At 38.8% G+C, this 15,028-nt stretch overlaps 1 protein-coding gene across 3 annotated transcripts in view; it reads right to left on the minus strand.

The window, feature by feature from the left end:
• Nucleotides 1–1,235: 1,235 nt before the first annotated feature.
• The window catches only part of col7a1 (collagen, type VII, alpha 1), a 62,016-nt gene continuing 48,223 nt past the window's right edge, over nucleotides 1,236–15,028 (minus strand). For all 3 annotated transcript variants that reach the window (XM_042406762.1, XM_042406763.1, XM_042406761.1), the window contains 20 exons: nucleotides 14,849–14,884; nucleotides 14,506–14,562; nucleotides 14,329–14,400; nucleotides 13,729–13,800; nucleotides 13,562–13,597; nucleotides 13,378–13,458; nucleotides 11,549–11,602; nucleotides 11,339–11,392; nucleotides 11,168–11,230; nucleotides 11,015–11,077; nucleotides 10,737–10,853; nucleotides 9,186–9,263; nucleotides 8,636–8,689; nucleotides 8,436–8,484; nucleotides 8,202–8,210; nucleotides 6,044–6,127; nucleotides 5,538–5,663; nucleotides 4,211–4,375; nucleotides 3,651–3,833; nucleotides 1,236–3,561 (listed from right to left, as the gene is read on the minus strand). In XM_042406762.1, coding sequence (XP_042262696.1) covers nucleotides 3,533–3,561; nucleotides 3,651–3,833; nucleotides 4,211–4,375; nucleotides 5,538–5,663; nucleotides 6,044–6,127; nucleotides 8,202–8,210; nucleotides 8,436–8,484; nucleotides 8,636–8,689; nucleotides 9,186–9,263; nucleotides 10,737–10,853; nucleotides 11,015–11,077; nucleotides 11,168–11,230; nucleotides 11,339–11,392; nucleotides 11,549–11,602; nucleotides 13,378–13,458; nucleotides 13,562–13,597; nucleotides 13,729–13,800; nucleotides 14,329–14,400; nucleotides 14,506–14,562; nucleotides 14,849–14,884 — 1,482 coding nt within the window. In that variant the 3' untranslated portion in view covers nucleotides 1,236–3,532. The remainder of the gene's footprint in view (nucleotides 3,562–3,650; nucleotides 3,834–4,210; nucleotides 4,376–5,537; nucleotides 5,664–6,043; nucleotides 6,128–8,201; nucleotides 8,211–8,435; nucleotides 8,485–8,635; nucleotides 8,690–9,185; nucleotides 9,264–10,736; nucleotides 10,854–11,014; nucleotides 11,078–11,167; nucleotides 11,231–11,338; nucleotides 11,393–11,548; nucleotides 11,603–13,377; nucleotides 13,459–13,561; nucleotides 13,598–13,728; nucleotides 13,801–14,328; nucleotides 14,401–14,505; nucleotides 14,563–14,848; nucleotides 14,885–15,028) is intronic.

Consider the following 15,028-nt stretch of genomic DNA (forward strand, 5'->3'; position numbering starts at 1 on the left):
ATGTCCGACTAAACTACTACCATCTTGAAAGTATACAGACGGGGAGAGATAAGTATCATCAGACTACTGAATTTCACTGATGTGTTTTGAATTTTTATGTGATAGAGGTGAATGTTCAGGTCTTCAGTATTGCATTTGGTGGAAGAATCTTATCAGAGTTGCTTTGAAACTGTAAATTGCCCAATTAACCTCAGTTCAAAAGTTTTGTGACTGTGGAGTTCATGTGAGAAAGCAATAAACCAATGCACACACACACATTGCAAAACTCACTGCATGGGCAAAAGTATGTGAATTCCTTGAACATTACACCCAAATGTGACTGTAACATTTCATTCCTAAACCATGGGCATTAATATGCTGCTGGAAAAGCCTCCACTTTTCTGTGAAGACTTTCCACAAGATTTCAGAACCTGGCTGCAGGGATTTGTTCCCTTTCAGCCACAACAGCATTAGTGAAGTTGGCCAGTGATGTTGAGCGATACGGCCTGCCTTGCAGTCAGCTCTCCAGTTCATCCCAAAGGCATCGGTTGGGGTTTACATGGGTCAGTTCCTCCTCACCTGAGCAATTTGGCTTTTCCATTTATTTATCTTTACACACAATCACTGTTAGTGTGTCACGGTCTTGTCGTTGCCACATTGTGCAAAATTAACTTAATTATAAATAAAATAAAAATTAAGTCAGGTGAATGAAGAAGGTGAGGTGACGACGACACTGTATGAGGCCTGCTCGAGTGTGATGAAGTGTATATGGAGTCGGTGTGTCTCCCACCAGGGGAAATCAACTGAGGGCAGAGTGCATGGAAAACCAAGAGAGGAGGAGTCGTGGCCAACAAGCAGAAAATCCTCTCATTAATAAAATATGCTGATGAAATTGGAACATCTAGATTAGTCACACACACACACACACACACACACACACACACAGACACACACACACACACACGTACTTGAAGATTTCTTATCTCTTTATCCTCTCCATTAACCCCTCAATTGGAAAATTGTGCAGTGAATTTCCATGACTGGAAATATTTGAGTCTTGTGTGCATACAGACTGTTTACATCAAGAAAAATAATACAAACATGATCTAAATCAAATGGAGACCTTATCATTTGATTTTAGTTGTGGAAACCCCTGATAAGAAGGTCATAGGTTCAGCATGTGAGTGTATGATAACCTGCTTTCACACTGTAGTAATTGATTAATAACTACAAAGAGAGAATACACTAAAAATGTATTACTTAAACATTTGATTTATTAGAAATGCTTATTAAAATGTTCCATACTACTGCAGAAACAATGGTTCATACCACAACAAAAACATAAGCTTCCATCTTTAATACACAGTATAAAAATACCTTTAAAAATAGCACCTTTTCTCTGGCAGGTAAACATGCAGTCATGATCAGAAACACAAATTCTCCCAAAATAATAAAATCATTATGTACAAAATATTTGCAGAATATTGTGCTTGATACTTCATATTTAATACAAATGAAAAAACAATATCCTTAATAATAACCCAATATATTTGTGCTTGCATAGTTATTCTTGTGTAGGGAAGTTGGTGGAGTTATTTTGGACTCCTTCAGTTCTGGAAGTTAAAGTACTGTTAATTTTCTGCATAGACAGCATTAGATGGCTTGCAGTTAGAATAGGTCCAAGGCCAAGGTGGGCATAATAATATCCCAGTTTAATTGATTAGTTTAAACCACACTAAAGTCTACTTGATAAAAAGTACAAGACAGTGTGCATAAAAACTATGAGAAGCTAACTCAGACTGCTTCTCAGAGTGTAGAACTTTGTTATGCGTATTACAGGCTGAAGCTTGTTGAATTTTTAAAAAAGTTCTGCTTTTGGTTGAAGATTTTATATTTTATGTACTGTTTTTGTCATGTCATGTTATTGTTCTTTAAATCTGTAAATGATTTGTAGAAACCTGCAACTTATCCATCAGTTTAAATGAATTTACTTTGTGTTCATGTGTTAATGTAAATCTAAAGCTCTAATTTCACCTCTGGCTGGCATCTTCTCCACAGCTGAATGAAATGTTGAAATAGTTATAGTTACATGATCTGGGTGACTTTCAAATGCAAATCTACAACAGGAGAAATACTTACAGAACCTACAACTCCACCCACTTCCGCTACTTTATAAAATAGTACATACAGGGAGTGAACAAAGTAATGAAAACACCTTATAACACAACATTGTTACAGTAAATACCTGGTCTGTAAAGTTCATAAAGGGTGTAGTGTGTCCTGTCCGTCAACAATATATACTGTTATGTGTATTTCATTCAGCGTTGCTGAAGGTCTACTTGTGTTCCTCTTTCATGTGTTTAGATGTCATAATGATTGCTTAGACTTCACTCCTTGGCACATTGCAACTGGGGCAACAACTACTGCAAATCACGATTACAAAGGCAGTTGCACAAGTGAGTCATAGGAAGTTGAATACCAATTAGTGGTATGTGTCAACTTTCAGAGAAGTCTGACAGTCACCATTTTTATGAATCAATCTTTCTTAAGCCAACATAAAGAAGCACAGATATAAAAACAGGCTTTGATTGTGGCGCAACTCAACAATCAAATGAACAGTGGTCACATGTACACCATCACCGACACTGGCTGCAGTTAGTTGGGCTGGTTTATTCTTTTTGCATGTAATTAATTCAATCAATGACTCCATGTCAAGTTCAAACGCTTTGTTTACTGCTGTGATTTAATAATGGACATTTTTGACAGAAAATACTCCTTACAATACTCAAACAAGGGGTCAAAAGTGCTTGTAAATACCAAACAGTGGAGGACCTAGTGATCCATCTCTGCAGGGGAACATCTTTGGCTTAACTCAAGTGGTAGTTAAGAGTGTGGATGTTCTGATATTAAATCTGCTGTTGTAAAAGATTTAACCACCTCTTCCAAAGAACAGGAAAGTTTTTCCCCCCAAAATGAGCCAGTTTTAATGAGTTGTTTACATTAGAACATTTCATTATGACTGAACTCTTATTATGATAATTAGTGGGTTAACAGGCTCCAGGTACAGTAAACACACATACTGCAGCGACTGAACAACACTACAAACTCCAAGGATGACCATCAAGGTAATCATGAGCTTTGCCAAACTGATATTAACTGAAGGCCTTTTGTGTTAAACTTAAAGGTGTCAGGTAAGTGGTAACCTGTGTGCAGCATGAAATGGATAAATGGACAAAAATACCACAATATTGAGAAAAAGTTAAACTGAAAAACTGAGGCAGGGTGAAGTCTGAAAAAAGCAATACACTCCTCTTCAGTGTGCAAATATTAAAAAAGAAAAAATGTCATGTTATTTTTTTTGCATGGTTTGCAGAATGATAAAGCAATGATGCGCTATGGTATCCCCTCTCAACCTGGGGTGAAGTTTGGTTGGGTTTAAAGAAACAATAAATAAACAAAAACAAATCTTGATCATTGACATTTGACAAAATAATGATCTATAAAAGCTATATAAAGACTAACATTCCTGTGGCTGAGGAGGAGTTGGCCACAATCACCGTGCTGTCTTCAAGGCGTGAGTACCTGAATAACAGATTAGTGATTAGTTTGCACGCATTCAATACCCATTGACAAATAGTTGTGTATATGTGTGTTTGTGTGTGTGTGTCTACCTTTGGCCTCCCCAAGGCAGACCTCCTCACACTCCTCCAGGTGGAGGAAGCGGTTGTCGTTTCCTTCACAGCCGCTGTAGATGAAAGGCCTGCAGGCCTGAACCTGACTGTTAAAGTACCAGCGCAGAGTGTATCGCCCACAGCTCCCCTCCTCCATTGGCAGCAGACACAGGTCTGCTGGAGCTGCAAAAACACACACACACACACACACGCACACACACACACATGCATGAAAAGAGTGCACACATAGACACATAGGACACATAACAAGAAAGAGACAAGCCAAGCAAAAAGAAGCAGAGCAGCAATAAAATAAAAACAAGTAAAACAAGCACTATGACATCAATACTCATCAAACCAAACTGTTTATTTCAATAATTTTACATTTTTAGATGCAAAGTAGGCCAACATACTAGCACTGATATCTTACTGGATGCTTGTATGCCTTTAAATCAACAGCAAAACAGCCAATACATCCTGAGACATGCAGAGAGGGCCAGACACCAGGCAGGAGGGCAGAATTAACCCTTAATGAATCCCAAGTACATAAGCTGGTTTACCTTCCCCTTTGACTGTCCTCTTGAACCTGACTGATCTGGACTTGACTGCCTTCAGAGGTGTAACTTTGGCTGCTTTCTGACCAACAACTGATGCTGCTTTCTGAACGTCAGCACTGGCTGATTTGTTTGGTTTAACTTTGACTGATTCATCTCTGACAGCCTCACCTGTCAACACACACACACACACACACATACACACACACACACACACACCAAACATAGCATAGACACATTCAGTGGAAATAGAAAAAAAAGACAAAAAGATATTAATGTGATAACGGGGTAAAGATCAACAATCTAAAACTATCAACATGAGAGGTCACAGACTTAGATGGTAGATGGTGTGCACTTATCGCAGGCTGTGTCAGAAATATGCCGGGCCAGCAGTCTCACAATGTTGTGAAAAATGAGCACAAAGTGAAATGCAGACACATAATATGAGACACGCTTCTCCAGCACAAAGTGGATTATGTGCCGATTGAATAAACCGAATTATGGTACGAGTGCAAATTTGACACGCTGTCTTCTGTTTATCACATGGAACAGATACGTTTGTAGCATGTAAACACATTTAGTTAATGTCAGGGTCATTGCTAGGTCATATTTTTGTATTTTTGTCCCTTATCACTTTTGGCCATAATAATATTTTATTCACTCACCCCTTCCATTGTAGAGATTTATAAACAGCATAGGCATAGTAGGTCAATATGGGCACAAATATGCAGATTGACACATGTTGGAATTTGCCTTTAAGGTTAGAGTAAGGGTATAGTCACAGTCCACAATGTCCACAATGTGATTTCGGCGAAGGACCTTTGTTGCACCATCCCCCCCTCTCTCCCCATGTTGTCAGCTTTTAAATAAAAAAAAGAGAGAAAATTGGAAAAAAATGTTGCTTGAGCTGAGATCTATATCTGGTTTTGTTTGTACTGTATCGTGTATTGGTTTGTACGTGCACAAGGATGCACATGCATGCACACGGGAAAGACGATTGGTGGCTGTAATGGGCCAAAAAAAGAGTAGCAATGTGCCAAAAAAGGCAAGGACAAAAAAGACTGCTAGCAAACAAACGTACATGTGATTGCAGGTTTCAAATTCTTCCAAAAATCAAAAGGCATTCAATACATGTTGTTTGATTTGGTCTGTTTTGAGAGAGCATATTTCTTTCACTTTCAAGCCAAAAAAACATACAGATATCTATGACAGTGTGTTCATTTCGCAAACATTTGTGAGACCAGGCTGGCTAAGAAGGTGCTCGGTGTGTGAGAGCATGCTACGTTATGGACTCTATTCAGAAGTGAGTTGGACACATGATGAAACACAGTACCATCACTCTGGTTGGAAGAGGGAGTGAAGTAGAGCAGCTCCTCATTGGGGTCGTCGTAGGCCTCAATGGAGTAGATGTGCTCATAGTCCGGGTCGTGGGTGTTCACCACCACACGCAGCTCACGGCCTGAAAGAAGAGCCGGTGCAGGTGCAGGTCAGATGTCCCTCCCTTTTCACTTCAATCTATCAAACTCCAAGCTTCAGGTGGGGGGAAAGCTCAAGAACATATTAACTCAACACAAGAAGCGAAGGATTTATACAAAGTTAGTTGTATAAATCCTATACCTTCATATTTGTATTTATCTCGGATATAAACAGAGACATTAAATATATTGTGTGTCAGTGGGACATTAAGCACAAATGGAGTCCTCTGTTTTCTTAATGAGAAAACCACCCAGTATTCAGAGGTCTCCAGGCGTAGCACCAGCAAGTTCAACCTCTTTGTTGGGGACAGACACACAGACAGACAAAACAGAGCGAGGCCAACAAGCAGAGCGACACACTCACCCTTCTCACCCTTCACGACCAGTTCCGGCTCTGGTGCAGGCCGAGCCCTGACCACGGGCTGGGACCGACTGACTGGGCCTGAACCTGAGAGAGCCAGACAGGACAAGGAGCAGCAAACAGGGACACCGAGGGAACAGAGGCAGGATTCAGGAAGCAAGAGGGAGCAGGTAAGTGTTAAGGAGAAAAGGGACCAGAAAGGCAAAATAATGACAAAAAAAGAAGGACAAACATTCTGGTAGTAAAACATTTAGACACATGAACCAACAACCCCAACAAACCACAAATAATCATTCCACCCTTCCAACATACACACCAGCTAAAAGGATTTACTATGTTTTTGCAAGACTGGTCAACATTTTAACAGACACCCAAATGTGTCCCTGAAATAGGGTTTGTTTCAGTGCTCTATGTACATATGGATGATGTTGTTAGTTAGTTAGTTGACCAATGAAACAATCTTCCAAAAACTGGTTGTAATCCTTTGAGGACTCAAGTCACCTCTACGGGGACTTGTGTCGCACTCGAGTCAAACATTTTCTGACTTGAGTCCAAGTCAAATCGGAGCAGATTTGACTGGAGACTGGAGTCTCCAACCATTACTGTCTTATACATTATTAACTACATCATCACTTTTTATGTGATAATAAATAAATTGAACATGAATAAAATGTTTGTTTTGGCCTCATATTCAGCAGTGTTTCATATTTATTATTGGATTCCTGTAGATCCTTTAAAAAGTCTTAAATTAGATTTTCAGAATTTAAGGTCATAAAATGTCTCAGAAAGTCTTGAGGTGATGCCTAGTTGCAGGATTCACTCATTTCAATATGGTTTGGTTTTTGATCTCTCTTTCTTCTTCTTGTAATGTTTTGATTGTTTCTCCACAGGCCACCTGCTCTCATGAAGGTAACAGGATTAAAAAAGTACACAACACAGTACAGATGATGCTAAGCTAAAGGCAGTTAGCCAGGGGGGTTCAGAGAAGACACAAAGTCCTCTGTTATTTCTGATAGTTGCTAGAATCTTGATAATAATGTTTTTAGTGTGGAGCTGCAGCGGCCAACGTGAAGGAGAGGAGCGGGCTTTTAATTTTGTGACTGCTTAGCAGGTGTTTACAGATTTATGGACTGTTAAAGTAGAAGAAAGATAGATATACTGTAAAGTGTTTGTGTCTTAAAGTGGAGAATAACTATAGCCTACTCTATGGGTGTGAGAGTTTTATCTAATGTGAAGTGTAACAATGGGACACAGTTCATTGCATTTGCCATTAATTTGATTACTTTATGAGATTTTACATTTGATTGTTATATGGAGATACAAAAATATCCAGAAAAATATCCCTACTAATGTTGTCAAGTTGATTTCAAACATAAAGCTTAGCCCTAATATACATTCATTTTGCCGTGGAAAGGGTATTAAATTTGTCTGCCGAGGTCTTAAAAAGCATTTAATTTGATTTCAAAAAGTGTGCAGCAACCCTGTAGGTTATTAAAAGCTTGCCTCACCATCACTTATCTCATGCTGCAACTGCTGCCTCACAACACGGATGAAGTCTTGCATTGATTAACAGCTTCAACAACAAACACACTAGTTACACTTCTGGAAAAGTGGATCATTTTGAGGTTTTCATTCATATTGTACCCATAAATTTACTTTAATATATTTCACATAATTTCGTTTAAATTGCATGTAATGACTGGATTAAGGATGATGGTAAGTCTAGCATTTTCATATAACATGCAATATAGTAAAAGATTATAGCCTTTTGTCAGAACATTGCATCTAGGCAAATACATGTATCAATCTAAATAAATTAAAATCTCAATAAAATCCATTTAAAATTATATAAAGATAATTTAAGATTTATCTTATATGGAACCTGCTCAAACAAATGCCAACAAAAGGGGCTGAGAGTATATTTGTTTGTGTGCATGACTTTAAATGATCATGCATTTCATTTATTTAAGCTGCACACAAACGCTAATGAAGGGCAAATGCACTCCAGCTTTTTAGCAATATATAATATATGAGACTGCCTGCTGTTACTAAAGACTCTACAACAGCATATGCAGTATAGTACACCGCTGTGACTCATGCTAAATCACAGCCCTTCTGTCAACCCCTTCTCTCTTCTGCTGCAGTCGAACGGCTCACTCACCTCCACACGCTGAGGATCAGACAGATGGACAGGAAGGAAGCAGAAAGAGAAGGAATAATAAAGGTCAGTTTAAAGAGTCAAGGCATCACTGTAGTTCTCTACAAGTCCTTTTTTGCCATACTTTCATAGAGTTTGGCCGAAGCTGAGACTCATATGCTGTGATTACCATCTGAAGTTCAACTTGGGGACACTACAGTTCTAAATTAGGGATGCAAGCTGCATGAAAAGACTCACCACAGTGCTGACTCATCTCTGTGCGAACGTAATCTCTGATCTCATCCTCCTGAATTCATAATGAAGAAGAGAACAAAGCAAAATGCACTTACAAACAAGACAACAATATCAACTTTGTGTATAGTATGTGTGTGTCAGTGCTTTGGTGCTTGGTGTCGGCATCTTCAGATTGAGCCCTGCGGTAAGGATCAAGCACTGACCGTCATGCCTGGCTCTCCTCTGTCTCCCTTGCCTCCATCTGGGCCCAACTCTCCCTGCAACATGAACAGGTATTAGGATACACACAACCCACTGAGAGGCTTGCAGCATATTAATTCATTAGATTGAGACCAGGTGCAGCACATGAACTAAATGCAAAGTCAAAGTGAGAGGTTAAATTAGCAATAGTGACTTATATAATAATATGCAACAATATTAAATAGACTGGGTTTTTCAATCTTGACATTCTGTGTGTCCTTGCATGGGACCTCTATGATGTCCTCACCAAAAAATAAAATAAAGATGAAATAATATCTGGTTGTCATTTTAAGTAACCAGTTTTTGCTCCACACACATTTAACTGTCAAAGCTGCTCACAGCAGCAAGAGAATTATGCCACCTTGAAACATTTTTATGCATTTGGCACCAACGAGTAATTCAGTTCTGTATGATGGTAGGAATTTTTTAGATGACCTCAGCAAGTAGTTTCCTATCAAAGATGGTTGCCAAGAAAACATCGAAGAGACAGAAGGAGACAAGTGTGAAACTAACCGGCTGCCCCCGCTCTCCCGGGATCCCTGGGATACCGCGTGGACCGATCATGGCGGGACCAATCGGCCCTCTCTCTCCCTAACACACAGGCAAAACATTACAGCATGCAACATATCTACAGTAGACAGATGCATCAAACTTAAAAAATAAGGAAAGTTTAAAAAAAGGTTTTATAAAGTTTTCACACAACAGTCACATTCCACTGCATCTGCATACATAATCTATTTGTCTCCACAGTTTCAGTGAAAATATAGAAGGTTAATAGTTTATGTCATATTGGTATCTTTTCTATTATATATGTATGATGCTTCCTTCCACGGATACAGTATCCACAAGTGATTTCATTGTGATGCAGAGCATAGATAATGTACCTTACTTAGTTACCTACATATTATCATGCATATTGCAGTTTTGGTACATATACCATCAAACCTGATATAATTAGGCTCTTATAATAAGTTATTTGCATGAATAAATGAATGTATGTGATAACAGTTTTTTACAATGGACATCTCCAAAAATAAACTGATAATTGGAATACAAATGTGCTGTATATTTGCACAGCCTGTATGCAGTAATTTCACATTTTCTTTTATATTCGTATACTGTATTCCTCTAATATATTGTATATGATATATGGTAGTGGTTCTCAAAGTGGGGTCTGAGGATCCTTGAGGAGGTTCCAGGGGGTCCCTAGCAAAAAGGAGAATAATTTATTTTCATTATAATTCCATCCATAAGTAACACAATGACAGAATGTATGACTATTTTGTTCATGGGTTTCATGCACTTTCTGTAATAAAACATCTAAAAGCAAAAGTCTTATCAGATGGGGGACCCTGCGACAAAATCTTATCAAATGGGGGTCCGTGGTCTAATTTGTGTCAGTTTAGGGTTCCTTGACATGAAAAAGTTTGAGAACCACTGAGGGTATAATATCCTTTCAGGCGACACTAAAAGGTAACACTGTTTTTGGAAAATTATGCAACTAGGTTGAATCAAGAAAGTGTCTTGCTTTAAAAAAGGTACATCTACAAGAGAGACTCGAAATGGCCCTTCTCTGCTGTCACTAGCTGGCTTTCTTTATTTACTTGATGACGGAGCAGACGAGCCAGTCAAAGCAGGGCTCATGAAACTGTCAATCATCATGAAGAAATACACAGAAATCAAAGAAAACTAACAGTCAGGTGAACAAAGAGGACGAGGCGTATGTGTGCAAGAACAGTAATAGAAAAAGACAGTCTTGCATCATACTTTTTATATCACAACTGTCAAAAACTTTTTGCTTTGCTGCCACTCTACTACACTGCTCAGAGACACTTCTGACTGCTACTATTTTGTGCACTTACTTAGTGATGTAAATTGTGCTTTTGTCTATTCTTGCTTCCATTATACAGTATTTTTATTTGCTAGATCACCATCACACTTGTGCATGATTCATCATCATCATTCATCAATGAAGTTTCATTTTATCCTATTTTATCTTCTTTTCACCAGACCTCTGCCTCTTTCAATATAACATGTGAGTGTAGAATTAGTAGGAATGGCCACCTTCTGTCCCTGGAGCCCCTCGGGGCCTCTAGCACCAGCCGGTCCCTGAGGGCCAGTCAGGCCGGGGGCTCCATCCACTCCTCTAGGACCTGTAGGGCCGGGTACACCAGGCGGACCCTACATGAAGCACAGAGACAGTTAATTGTGTGTTTCAAGGCCTATTTTAGTTGTGAGGACATGTGATGCTGCGTATTTGAGAGCACATGAAGAATATGAAGATATTGATTATCATAAGGTTACTTTTAGGACTATAAGAGAAGTAGAAGTTAGAAACTCACCCTTTCACCTTTCTCTCCCTGAGTTCCTTTGGGTCCTGCAACCCCATCGAAACCACGGTCACCCTACATAGACAAAGAAAATCACTTTGATTTCAGATTTGGAAACGCTTTCTGTACAAAGTAAAGTTTGTGTAATTGCAACACGGCAAATACCTTTGGACCGACTAGTCCCTCTTTTCCTGGGGCCCCAGGGACCCCTAAAGGTCCGATGTCACCCTGGGAAACACAGAGAGCATGCTCGGTGACACTGACTCATACAGAGGTACACAGAGGCATATTGTACAATATATGATATGGTGTTTGTGCCAGAGATATTAGTCATACCTGTTCACCTTTTCTTCCTGGTAGGCCTGATCGCCCATGAATTCCAGCATCCCCCTGATCACAAACACACACATTCATTTAATTTTCAGTTGCTTACCATACTGACTGATATGTGAATCATTTGGCTCATTTAAGTTCAACATATTAATGACAACAATGAGTTGTCTCCTCTTCCTCCTACCCATTTCTCTGTCTGTCTAGCCATCTCACCTTGTCTCCTTTGGGTCCTTTGTCTCCACAAGCGCCCTTAAGTCCTCGGTCACCCTGGAAACATGAACGTGAATCATTGGCAGAAACATATGAAGAGGCTTGTGAGTCACAAAGGGACAAAATGCACCAAACCGGCAAGACGGGGAGCCAATCCACAGATGGACAGTCCTCTCACCTGCCACTCAGACTGAAGCACTTACGCACATAGTGAACAATATGCAGCACTTTGAGCTGCAAGTTCCAAACAACAAACGGATATGACGCAAAACTGGATGCCGTCATTTTGCTGATAATAGGTTTTCAGACAATAATTACAAGTAAAAGCAAGATAAGTGCCAATACAGCTGCAGAGGACTCTGAGTGGCCCAGCTATTCTAAATCCACATGCATGTTTTCTGATAGCACACTGGTCTTATCTCAAAAAGCACACAAGTGAACTTGGACATACAGGACATTTACAACCTTTTCTTTTTATTTTAGATTGCTAAGATTTCTGGAAATTCCTAAAACTTAATAATGGATTTACAGTAAGAGTCTGAGCAGTATCCATACAAACAATGACTAGAACTGCAACGATTAGTCGATTAATCAATTAGTTAATTGGCAGAAAATTAATCAGCAACTATTTTGATAATCCAATAATCATTTTAGTCATTTTAAGCTGGTTTGAGGCTTCTAAAATGTTAAGAATATTTTGTCATAAATGATAGTAAACATATTTTTGGATTTTGGACTGATGGTTGGACAAAACAAGACATTTGAGGACATCACCTGGAAATTAAAACACTATTTTTTGATATTTCATAGACAAAACGATCAAGCGATTAAACAAAAAATAATCCACAGTTTAATCAACGAAATCAATGAAAATAATCATTAGTTACAGCCCTACAATGTACTAGTGGTAGCAATTGACACAGACTAAAGACAGTGCACTATATATATTGTAATAAAGCATGTTTTGCTTTGAGAACAGAAAAAAATATTGCTCTATCACACATCATGTTTGTCTCTGTCTAGTTTGACTATGGAAGTACTCTCATCATTGCACTTACAACATCTTGTTGCAGTTTAACACTGTGCCCTGCATTTCATTACAGATAAATATTCTACTATTCACTGTGTACAATATGAAAAAGCAGGCTTGTACACATAATCTTTTTGTTTATAAATGTCTCCTACTAAAGTTGCCTCAGTATATCCCATTTCTTCTTAAATTTAAAACTACTGTTCATCAGACCAGCTCCCATGACTGGCTGACTTTTGATACCCCACAAGTAAATACTGAACTTGTACTGTACTCAGTGCTTTGCACCAAATACAGTAAAATGAATTTTAAAACATGAATGTCTCATCCAACTGAGTGATTTTAAACTTAACTAAACTAACTAACTTATTGACCTTTTTAGAAATGCCTGTAATTGTTTCTGAAGCTGTTTGTATGGCTGGTTAAATTTGTTGTGTGTCTTCTGTTTGTACTTATTTTCTTCTGCTCTTCTTAGGTCTGTTTTGCAAAAGAAATCTTGATCTTAATGAGGCTACCTGATTAAATAAAGATGATAATAATAATAATAATGTAGCCTGAAACAAATGTAAATTCACTCTGATCATTAGGCAAAGCAAAGCCCCTCGTTTCATGTATTTATCATCATAATGTTAGGATGAAAGCAGCTATTATATAAATTTCATGCTATTATCGAGTTGTGACCATCATCACCCACCCCTGAAAGATGCTTCAAGGTTGAAACCACACAGAATGAGCAAACACCGTGTCTCATGCACACCCCCTACCCCCCCAACACACACACACACACACACACTCAGAATACCTTGATTCCTCTCATTCCTACAATACCAGTCTCTCCCTTGGCCCCCTGATGCCCGGGCATCCCATCTTTTCCTGGTAAACCCTGGTGGAAAAAACAGAAATCAGCCCTTGTTCTGTCCACTAAAGAGAGAATATCACACACAGGAGCATGAAGACTCTGTATTTGGATGGAAGAAAACACAGACCGATTCACCAGGTACTCCAGGTTGGCCTGCTTCTCCCTGCATAGAGAAGACAAAATTACAGTAATTAGAGCAGTAAGATTATTGCCTGCACTGACTACTGACTGGCTTTCCTATAAATTATGATACTGATTTAATTACGATGATCATTCATGCACAGCGTCACTTGCCTTCTGTCCGCCAGGGCCACGGGCACCGGGGAATCCAGTGGATCCTCTTTCTCCTGGCTCTCCCCTCAGACCCTGATGAGAGCCAGGAGATATAATGGATATTGATCATTTGTGACATCAATACAGTGACATTTCATCTCGGGGTTTGGTTACTGCAATGTCACAATGTTGCTTGAATGTCATCTTTTCCTGGTTGCATTACAGTTAAGTGATTCACTTTTGAGCTAAATAACCAATCAATGCTTCAGCCTGCTTGGCCATCAGATCCAAATTGTTATAATGATTTTATATTATCCAACGATAATTAAATACTTTTGGCAATTAGTCGTTTGATAGAAAATTAATCAATTTTGATAATCCAATAATTGTTTTAGTCATTATCAAAGAAAAATGCCAAACATTTGCTGGTTTTAGTGTAGCAAATGCAACAAATTCTGTGGCTTTTTATGTTGAATATAACTTTAAATTGATGGCATTCTTCACTATTTCCTGAAATTTTATAGACCAATTATTTATCAGTTAATCAAAAAATTATTCAGCAGATGAAACAATAATATGTTTTTAATTGCAGCCCTAAAATTATAACATAAACACATTTACCTGCTCCCCTGCGGGACCCTCTTGACCCTTCACCCCTTTTTCTCCCTGCACACCTTTGGGCCCTCTGTCACCCTACAACAAAATGATAGCAACATCCACCATAAGCAAACTCAAATACCTTGTATTGTTAGAACAGATGTGAATATTTCACTTTGACGAACAGAGGCATTCACTGACTTGTTCTCCTTTGTTGCCCTTTTCTCCAGGAGGTCCTCCCACCAGCAAAGTGTCCCCCTATGAGTGACAGTACAGCTGTAAACATCTGGTTTGACCCCAAAGCCAAAACATCAAGACATCATACTGTACTTATCTTGAAGCTGTCACTAGTAGTTTCACAACACTTTAACATTCTGTGTATTAATAAATTCCTCTTGCTCTCAACAGAATAAACCAAAACAGCGACTGTTGTCACAATATGTTGTATTTTCCTCTTCCTCCATTTTCCAAAATCATTTTGTGTCAACGTCGTCTTTACAAATGCAGTAGTAGCGGAGCTTATTAGATGTTAAAATGCACACACCTTCTCTCCTTTGTCACCTTGCAGCCCGATGTCTCCCTGACAAAAAAAAAAAAAAAAAAAAGAGAGAGAGAGAGCATAACATTTCATTCGGGCATGTCAATTTAATTCACTGCTTTATATGAGCAAAATGCTCAGGGGACACAGCTAGCATAATGACATTAAAATGGGAAAAGGACTGGT

This window comes from Thunnus maccoyii, chromosome 3 (genome assembly GCF_910596095.1).
Source record: "Thunnus maccoyii chromosome 3, fThuMac1.1, whole genome shotgun sequence".
NCBI classification, from domain to species: Eukaryota; Metazoa; Chordata; class Actinopteri; order Scombriformes; family Scombridae; genus Thunnus; species Thunnus maccoyii.